This window comes from Lates calcarifer, linkage group LG17 (genome assembly GCF_001640805.2).
Source record: "Lates calcarifer isolate ASB-BC8 linkage group LG17, TLL_Latcal_v3, whole genome shotgun sequence".
Lineage (NCBI taxonomy): Eukaryota > Metazoa > Chordata > Actinopteri > Centropomidae > Lates > Lates calcarifer.
The window spans coordinates 13,970,124-13,980,025 of NC_066849.1; the positions used below are offsets into that span (position 1 = coordinate 13,970,124).

Below are 9,902 nucleotides of genomic sequence, written 5' to 3' on the forward strand. Positions count from 1 at the left end.
GCTGCCATGTACTCAGTTCATGAAGACGTCAACACGCCAGGAAACACAGGGCAATCGCAGGGGAGGCCAAAATAAAGATCTGCTCCAGCATTCATGAGAGCTTTCGGTTTCTGCTTTGTTGTGACAGGAAAAACACAATATGCCACTTTTTTTCCCCCCAAACAGATGTTAGAGAAATCATAGTTCTTTGCATAAAAGATGAGTAATATTTTTACAGCTGGGCGAGGCCCTTTGTGTGAGGCCGTTTCATGCTCATGTCTAGACAGGAGCGTGCATTTTTATGAGGGGATAACATTAGCTCTTAGTCTTTCTCTGCCGATTCCGAAAAAAATTGAGAAACCATTTGCCCGCAGACAGTAACAGGGCCGATTAACTTCGCACCACTTCTGAGCAGTGTGGAAGCTGTGTGTCATCACCCGGGCATTTGGAGCTGGTCTGCAGTCAGAGGCTGTGGTGGAATTCGACCAGGGTCTCAGGATCATGTGAGGAGATGGTGCCAGCCAGCTTACCAGCCAAGCTCCAACTGGGTTAAAATGTCACTCTCTTACTCGCATGAGGGTGGAAAGATGAATAAAATTCAACCACAGCCCGAGTGAATTATTTATAAATTCTAACATGCAGTCACTGCTGTATGATAGTTAGACTTCAAGCCCCTGAAACTGCCAATATCCACCCCCTGAAGTGTCCTGAAGTTGACCCCAACTGTGCTGTTGAGTTGAAGAACGGATGTAGAAAAGACAACTTCCCTGCAGGAGTCACTGTATCATTGTCACACATCTCATTGTGTGCCTGCATGTTGAATCAAGTGTTTGAAAAGCTCAAGTTCCACTCTTTTCATCTGCTGGAGGTCCAAAATAATAGTTCGCATAAAAAGAGGCTGGGAGACACTTTTCTTTTCACACAAAACAATCAAACAAAGCCCTGTGAATACAGTTGAATAGATGCAGGATCAATGCATAACAAGGGAGGGGTTTCCAACTCTTTCTAAATAAGGAGAACATAAAAAATTGATGGCGAATACTCTCAGAATACGACAGACACATCAAAATTTCTTACTCATGGGAGAGTTATACAGCACAGAGTCGCACAGAGTCTGAGTAAGCAATTACGCTTTGTTCCCAGCTCTCCTGTTTTATCAGCCTCTTGGATTGTTCCCACGCCTAGTCCCCAACATGGTCCCAGCCAAAAGATGGACCTCATGGGAAATGCTGTTTTTTGTATGAATGCAGAGGGGATGAAGCACGAATAACAAATATTTCTATGGTGCAGAAATTGTGGCAGATTAGGAGCTGCAAAACTCAAACTGCACTGACTGCACTTCTAGGTAAATCCTGAGTAATGCTGTCTCTTCTAACAACAAGCACGGCGCCTATGTTTTGCCGCTGTGTGCCATGTGGGATGAAGCATGAGAGAGAGAAAGCCAGAAAAACAGAAACAGAACTGAAAAAAACCACAAGCTTTTTTTCAAACACAACATTGCACACAGGGGAGCCATAAAAAACAAAGCAGCTGTAAAACAAAGGACTGAAACAAGTGCACAGACATCGGCAGTGAGAACCTGCTGTGGCTGCACCACTGAGCCTTGATCTACCTGTTGGCCTGTGCTGGTCTGTACACGGCAAATATGTAATACATTCATGTTTAATTCCAGTTAGGCTTACACATCTACATGTTTGACGGTTCTGCTCGAGGTTTCTGCCTCTTAAAAGGAAGTTTTTCCTTGCCACTGTCGCCTAGTGCTTGCTCATGGTGTGATCTGTTGGGTCTCTCTCTGTAAATACCTATTTTAAAGAGTACGGTCTAGACCTGCTCTATATGAAAAGTGCCTTGAGATGACTGTTGTTGTGATATGGCACTATAAAAATAAATTTGAATTGAATTGAATTGAATTGAATTGAATTGAATTGAATTGAACTCTGGAAATAACATTTATTGCTCTGTGAAACATCCTGCTGAGTAAGTAGTTCACTTATAGCTACAAGTAGTATATTGGGAACTGGAAAAAACTAAATTTGTTAGGCTCTACTTGTGCAGTGGAATTGTAGCTGTCAGCCAGGTGCTGGCTTCTCTGTTTTCAAATTTTTATTAACGTGTTTTCTGACTTATACTTCACCTACAGTGGGGTCCGCAAAGTCTGAGACCACTCTCCTTTTCACTTCAATGTTAACTTGAACGTTAAAGTGGTCTTTGACTTTTGGACTCTACTGTGTGTCCAGTGTTGGTAATACTGCACATGAGGGAGGTGCTGGTACATGTGTACGTGCTCTACTCTGTGTACAAATACTGAGGTCTACTACTGAAGTGGGAACACCAGTTCAATCCCCTGCAGACTGTATGTGCTGTGCAGCAGCTCTGACCTCTCCTCTCATCTCCCCCTGCATCATGTTGCTCGGCAGCAGCAACAGCTGATGAAGAATGCAGCAGGTAATGTGGAGAGGAGCAGCGAGATAAACCCCCCACCCCCACCCCACTGGGTGGACGGCAACAGCGCTCACTCAGACCCAGATCATGACACACATGCAGATCTGCTCACACACTTACCTTCTTATAAGCCAGTTGAAGATAGTTGTAGGGGATCCTCCTGTTGAAGTCCTGCACCACATCTTCGCTGACTTTGTGCACGGACTGCGTGCCGAGTTTCTCCTCGATGCATTTGTTCATGCACCCCGCTCTCCGGAGAACCACGTCGAAGAAGCGCAGGTCCGAGAAGGTGTCATCAAACGGATGCTGGTCCTGGCACCTCAGCCGGCACCGGACTTTGGTGCGCCGGACCTCTCTGCAGCTGCTGAGCGCTCCCTCCATGTAGCGCACCACATTTTCATAGTCGCTGCTGTAAAACGCCTGCACCGCGTTGTCGTATAAGAGGTCGTAAGGCTCCAGAAAAGCGGCTGAAGATGACAACGCGACGGTTAAAAGGAGAACCACTGCTGAGATAGAAGCCGGTGAAAAGTTTCCATCCATCCTCTGCTTTCGGGTTCAGACCGTGAGGAGCAACGGGCGGTGGGAGGGGAGGGAGGGGGGGAAGCAGACGGAGCGGCTGTCAGTCACAACAACAGTCAGCTCAGACTCGTTTTACAGTCCATTTAAATGTTGCTCGTGGAGATATTCAGAGACAGCACGGGACCTGGGCGGAAATAATGTTGCTTTAGTCAGGGACACACATTTTGTTATGACCCCCTTCTCCGGCTCCGTGTTAACTCCTCCCCTCCGAGGAATGAATGGCCAGGATACAATCACAGCTCTCCTTACGACCAGTCACAGGGGTCCTTCAGGGAACCCCGTGGGTAATCACAAACATGAGCAAAAAATACGTTTATTTCACCGCACAAATTTCAGTTTGGACTTCCAGTTTTTCTCAGCTCGAGTTTTTGTTGCTATAGATGAAGTAAAGACTGAGATTTTGCCGCCGAAGATATGAGGAAACTTTGAAAAGAAAAAGTGTGGGTTCCTTCTCGGGACAGATAAAGTGACTACAGAAATGCCTGAAAAACAAATGCGCCTATTATAAACAAACGGCAGCAAATACAAAATGAGTTCTTGTCATAAAACTGCAGCAACAGACTGGATTTAAATTAGATTTTTGTCTAAAGAAGCTCATTAACTTTATAATATTTATTCTAACATTCTTAAAGTGACTTAATCACATCCAGGGACTACAAATGCTAAATAAACCTGTTTAACTTGCTGCACTAAAGCCTGTTTATTAATGTGCTCTGTCCATGTTAAATAAACATGTAAATAATAATAAGTGGACAGTTTCCAGTATTTAAGTTGCTTGATAGACATTAGATTATTATAACATTTACAAATTGCTGTCTTTTTTTCCGTGTAATTCATGGTTGTAGTGTGTGTGTGTGTGTGTGTGTGTGTGCAAGCGCTCACAGCCTCGTTTTCTGGAAGTTTCTTTTGTTTGAGAGGTTCAGTGTCTGAGGACAGTCACAGTAACAATCCACTTAAAGGAGACTGTCTCCCTCTTGAGGACATTTCAGGTACAAGCAGTTTGATCACTGAGACATTCTCCTAGCTTTATCATTCAAGACAATAGACGTGTGGGAATCTTAAATAAATAAACACTTCTTCAACCTGTCATGCAACCTCCCTGAAACTACAGAGGCCACAGGTATGTGGTCAGGCGGGTGAAATCACTTCTGTGAACCTATCCACTTACATCCACCGAAGATACTTTACATAAGCTTCTGTTTTAATTCAGCTGCCAGTGCAGACACATTTTTATGGATGTGTTTGTTTTAATTTACATGTGTGTCCAGACTTTTATTAGCAATAAGACGAGGTAAAATATTTGTGTAGCTGTTTTAAGATATCATGTCAATCAAAAGCCTTTCTCAAATGAAATCTAAAAACAAACTGTGGAAGCTGCTACATGCGGACTCCACCACTAGAGGGCAGTAAACACAGGAGACATTTCTTGCCAGATGAAATTGCATTTTCAGCAACACAAGCATGCATTTACTGTAACAGAGAGAACCCATTAAATACACAAAGCATAACAGACTGAGAACTGAGAACTCAAATGTCTTTACAAGAAAAAAATAACAAACAACAAAAACACAACAAACACAGGAGACAAACAGTCAAATCAGTAACTCAGTGTCAGCTTCACAGTGGTGTTTTTTATTGCAGAGCTGTTGTACTGGATTTCCATCACAGCTGTTTCTGTTCATGTAGGAGAGCAGTATTATCTGTTACTGTAGGTGCAAGAAAAAGCCATCCATGTGTTTCTTCAGTCTGTTGTCTTTTACTCCACAGGGTTTCATCATCACCTAGACTTCATGGATTCCACATATGATGGATGGTTGTTTCATTTTGTGGTTGTGGTGATCAGTAGTGTATTATTAAAACTGGGTGAACTTGTAAGAGCCCTTTAATTTGTTCATCTGCCTTTTTTCTTTGCAACTGAATTTGCTAACGGGAGTCTGATGGGAATAATAGGTAAAATGAATAAAACTGTAAAGCGACTCAAGCCAAGTCCAACTTTTCAGACCCACAACTCTCGCAGTGCACTTTCCTCAAAGAGATGCATGACTGGTAAAGGTGTGGTCTGTTTGTGGATACAGCAAGAAAAAACTTTAAACAGTTAAAATTCATTCAGATGTTAAAAAAAAGGGGGCAGAAAAATCAAAGTGCTCTCAGTACAAAAATGCGCATCAAAACAGCAACATTAACCTTTTCACTTTCACTTCTTGTCTGAGGGTTCAGGAAGGGACAGCATTGTATCAGTTCCTCGAGAGACATTAGTTTACGTCCACTGAGGGCGCAACACAGCCTCCTGCTTTTTGTCATTTCTTCCAACAGTTTGACTCACAGCAGCCACTCTGTGATGGCTTACCTGTATAATAAATTCCTCTGAAATTGATATCTTTAAAGGATCAAGTCATTTTTGTCAAACAAGGTGTTACATACACTTTGACTCAGTTCAATAGTGTGAGACTGGAGCAAACTGTGGTTTTAATGTGTTCAAAACATAGAGCTTGACATGGTGGGATTTGTAATCTTCACTAAGATCTATTGGCACAGTCGTGTTATGGGGGTCAGGACCTCCACTGAGGCACATTTTAATTCTTTGTTTATTGATGCTTCTACATTCCCTCTCTGGTATTTCTCTCCACCATAACAAACTGTGAGAAGTCCTCCATAGTTTTATCTCCTCAGTTATCAGTCTTTAAGTATCTTAAATGTTTCGTTTTAACACACTTTCTATTTCTAGCAGTAATTCCCTCCTATGACATGTAATACTCCCATTTTCCCCAAAATAACTCTCTTAACACCATCTGAATTGCTCATCACAGGAGAAAGCACAGCTTAGTTTTTAAACAAATTCTCATTCCTCTTCCAGTAAGTAATCTACTCTGAGCATACCATGGTAGCAGCAGTAATAACCGATGCCATTAAATACAGTATCTAAAGGGTAAAATGACAGAAGATATGAAAGGAAGGAAACTGTTTCAGTGCCAGGAAAACTCTCATTACAAGAGCACTGAAGGCCATTTTCAAGACAACAGGATCCGTTCTGTCACGACAAACAGAAATGTCTTATCATGTAAACTGAACCAAATCAAATTAAGCACGAGCATGAGTTAAATGTAAAATTTGATGATGTGTTGAATCTTTGCTGAAATGAAACTGCTAATTCAGAGAAGTTAATGTCAGACTCCCTGTTTTGTCACATAGACTAATGCACATGGATTTTCCCCTCATACTGCACTTGAAACAGAGACTGAGGCCTCAGGGGCCACAGTCTTTACCATGGCCAGAGTAACACTGTTGAGTACAGTTTTGAGGTACTTGTACTTTGGCTAAGTAATGCCACTGTATGCTTCTCTGTTTTACTTCACTACATTTATTTTACAGCCTCAGTTACTTTGCACATTCAGATTATTAATACAAAATATTATCAAAAACTGAACTAAAATGTAATTTCATGGTTAGGTTACCACCATATATAAAGTACCTAGAATCAGCTTCAACTATACCAAATGCAACATTTAATTGTTGCTCACACATTGATGCATCAGCAATCGTAATCCATTCATTTAATGCATAATTCTTAAATGAGCCATTTCGCATAAAGAATACTATGAAAGTAGGACTTTCACTTGTAATGGAGTATTTTTACACTGTGCCACTGAGAACTAATGATACTTATACTTAAGTAAAAGTTCTGAGTATTTCTTCCACCTGGGGTAATTTACCACACTGCACTATGGGAGTCGGAATTAAAGAATATGGTAGGGCAAAACATTAATTCAGAGTAAAACTGCACAGAAAAAAAGTATGAGATATTCAGTAATTCTGATAAGACTAAAACTGGATGTGGAGTAAAGTTCAAAAATCTGGCTGCATCCAAAATGAACATGGCTAATGTCTTAAATGCTTCAAGCAGCACCAACTGACATGACTTAAATTAATATCATGATATTAATAAGACTTCTGGCATGATTTGGCAACTATACTCTAAATACAGTATAAAATAATCTCTTTTTTTTTTTTTTACACAATGAAGTTTTTTGCTCATTTTAGTTAGTTTTAGTTTTAGTTAGTCTACAATAGTTTACCATCTGCTTGGAGTCCTAACTTCAAATTATTTCAGCAGAATTTCTTGAGGTATACACAAAGCAGTTATGCAGTGTAACAGAACACAAGATAAACCAGATTAAAGGAAAACAAAATAGATTTACTTTTTTCTCAAAATATACATATTAAACCACATTAGAATGTATCATATAAACAATAAAACAACCAGAGTTACAAGGTTAAACATATAACAGTCATACATATAATAAACAACATAAACAAATATTTACACCAGTGTGAAACTGAAGAGGTAAATGGAATTAATTGTATAGCAAAGTACACCATAAAAGTACAGAAATCTTGCTGCACAGTGTAAAAACATAGTTACACTGTGAACTATTCTTCATCTGCAGCTGTGGAGAGAAACTTCATGATTTCATATGTAAAGAAACAGACTGACCAAGTCTGGACCAGACAATGGGAAAAAAAGTAATTTAAACATTGAATCCTTCATATCTTTACTCCTGACATTTAGAGAAACTACAGCTGTAGTTGTTTCCACCCACATGATAAATTAGATTCAGAGTCATGTCACACAGTCTGATCCTGATCCTAATTACTGACTGGATGTAGGTAACAGTCCCACTGTGTGTTTCCTCCTCATAGAAGCTAACCTCTGGACAGACTGTGTCAAGGCAGTGTGTTTCCTGGCCCCTCCTCCCAACTAGACATAGTTGGACTTGGAGCTGGAGGTAGGCAGGAGGTGGTTGGAGCTTATGGATTCGTCCCTCTCCGACCGCGAGCATCGCCGACAGCTCAGGAAAACGCCACCGGCCATAGTGAGGAGGCCACCGGCCCAGCTGACAAACACTGCCTTACCAAACTCAAAGCTGCAGAGAAAAAAAAGACAGACACACATTTAGATGCATGTTTGTGTTTACATGATCAATGTGTGTGTGTGTGTGTGTGTGTGGTGTGTGTGGTGTGTGTGTGTGGTGTGTGTGTGTGTGTGTGTGTGTGCTCTTGGCTCCTCTTGACTGCTGTACCTTTGTAGACGGTGGGATTCATAGAAGGTCTGAACAATCATCTTGACATACCAGGAGGTGATGATGAGGGTCAATAAACCTGAAAAAATGAAAACACATATAAATTTATTTCATATTGTCCATTATTTTTCTGTTTTTTCTAAAATCTTTTGTGTTTATGTGTGGTTATATTATTAATGTTATTATTAATAGAAATGACTGCAAAAAGTATTAGAAAATAATTAATATAGAGGATAAATAAAAGATAAAGGAATGATGAGTGACTTCCTCTGTTAGTACCACTACTTAACATGATTCAACACATTACAGAAAGTTTTGACATTTGAACGTTAGATTAAGGTGACGTTCCAACTCTGACAATGACCTTCTGTACAAATGTAATCGAAGATGATGAGAATGATCCTGAACACACCTGCAACAATGAACATGATTCCTCCGATCATAGCTGTGGTGGATTTGCTCTCAACCTTGCTGTCCATGAAGCGGGTGCACTTCATTCCCACTGTGGAGACCAGCAGCGCCACAGCAGAGAGGAAGATGCTCAGCAGCATCACCGCCCTGGTTGCCTGGACTTCACCTAGAGGAAGTGAGGATATTGTAAGTCCATATGGTGAACTGCTCATTGATACACTCTGTGTTTGCTAACATCTCTGTTTGTGTTTATTTTTCTGAGTCTGCATGTTACTCACTCTCTCTCGCTCTCTCTCTCTCACACACACACATAAACATAACTTCACAAAATATACGAGGAGGAGATTGGATATACCCAAACCAAGAGTAAAAGAGAAATCCCTGTGACCCTCTACATTCCTTGTTTGAAAATCAGACTCATGCCATAATATGAGATGAGGTCAATCCAAAGAGCTTATACAACAAAGACGCACTTCTGGCTAATTATAGTAACATTGTCAGTGGAAAGTATCTCAACAAGCAGTGTCTGGTTTTCAGAGGAGATCCAGATGTGATAGAAAACAAACTTACTTGGGAGTTTCAGCAGAGACTCGTGAAATTCACAGGTTGTTCTCTCATTGCCACTGCAGCTCATCCACAAGCCCTCGTATATGCGGTACGTCTTGCCCTGCGCCTGCTTCTTCCATTCAACCATGAAGGTAGCGGCAACGGTGGCAGCGAGACCCACGAGAGCGAGGAAGAAACCGAGGAGCTGCATTCCCGAGCTGGCCATCGTATCCAAACAACAACAACAACAACAACAGACCGGACGACTTCAGTGAATTTCGAGAAAAGTCCGAGATCTTGACTTGAAATAGCCAAAAGTGTAAATAAATGTGTCTCTTCGCACCTCCACAGACCGTTATACGTGCTCTTCGCCGGAGCCTCTATTTAAAGTCCCAGAGGCGTGACGCACGAGACGGTCTTACTCCACCTGCAGGGTAATGGGCAGGGACCTTCTCAGGAAGTCTTATCAGGACACTTAATAAATGATGGTAAACACCGACCCTTCTGCATAAGTAAGGGTAAGTAATAACACCGGGAAATTTGGCCTAAGAGTTCTCCTCCTCTTAAAGTGTGACTTTGAACTTTACAGTAAGCTTGGTGCAGCCATTAGGCAACACTTGCAATGTCGTGTAATGTTAATCCTCAAAATGAATGTATTACAACTGAAGAGTTCCCCAAGCTCCTGGGTTGAAACTCACACGTGCAAAAAACCCAAACAATATGTAGAAGTTTCTCCACATGGGTTAGAAAGTTGTTCATTCCCTTTTCCATGATGAGCAAAGACATTTTCCCTTTGCAACATCAAATGATCATTTATTAGCTAAATGAATGACTTGTAGTCCTCCTTGGCCCAATTAGTGAGCCACA

The 9,902-nt window shown here is 41.2% G+C and overlaps 2 protein-coding genes across 2 annotated transcripts in view; both read right to left on the bottom strand.

Moving 5' to 3' along the window:
* p3h2 (prolyl 3-hydroxylase 2) overlaps positions 1-3,691 on the bottom strand; it is a 55,852-nt gene extending 52,161 nt beyond the window's left edge. The window contains exon 1 of the mRNA XM_018673231.2: positions 2,542-3,691. Within this exon, the coding sequence (XP_018528747.1) occupies positions 2,542-2,961 (420 nt within the window). The 5' untranslated portion in view covers positions 2,962-3,691. The remainder of the gene's footprint in view (positions 1-2,541) is intronic.
* Positions 3,692-7,173: 3,482 nt separating this feature from the next.
* On the bottom strand, positions 7,174-9,411 carry LOC108881306 (claudin-1). The gene is made up of 4 exons (XM_018673229.2): positions 9,060-9,411; positions 8,491-8,655; positions 8,079-8,157; positions 7,174-7,922 (listed from the first exon to the last, which is right to left on the bottom strand). Exons 1-4 carry the CDS (start codon positions 9,259-9,261, stop codon positions 7,757-7,759), a joined length of 612 nt encoding a protein of 203 aa, XP_018528745.1. The 5' UTR covers positions 9,262-9,411; the 3' UTR covers positions 7,174-7,756.
* Between the last annotated feature and the right edge of the window lie 491 nt (positions 9,412-9,902).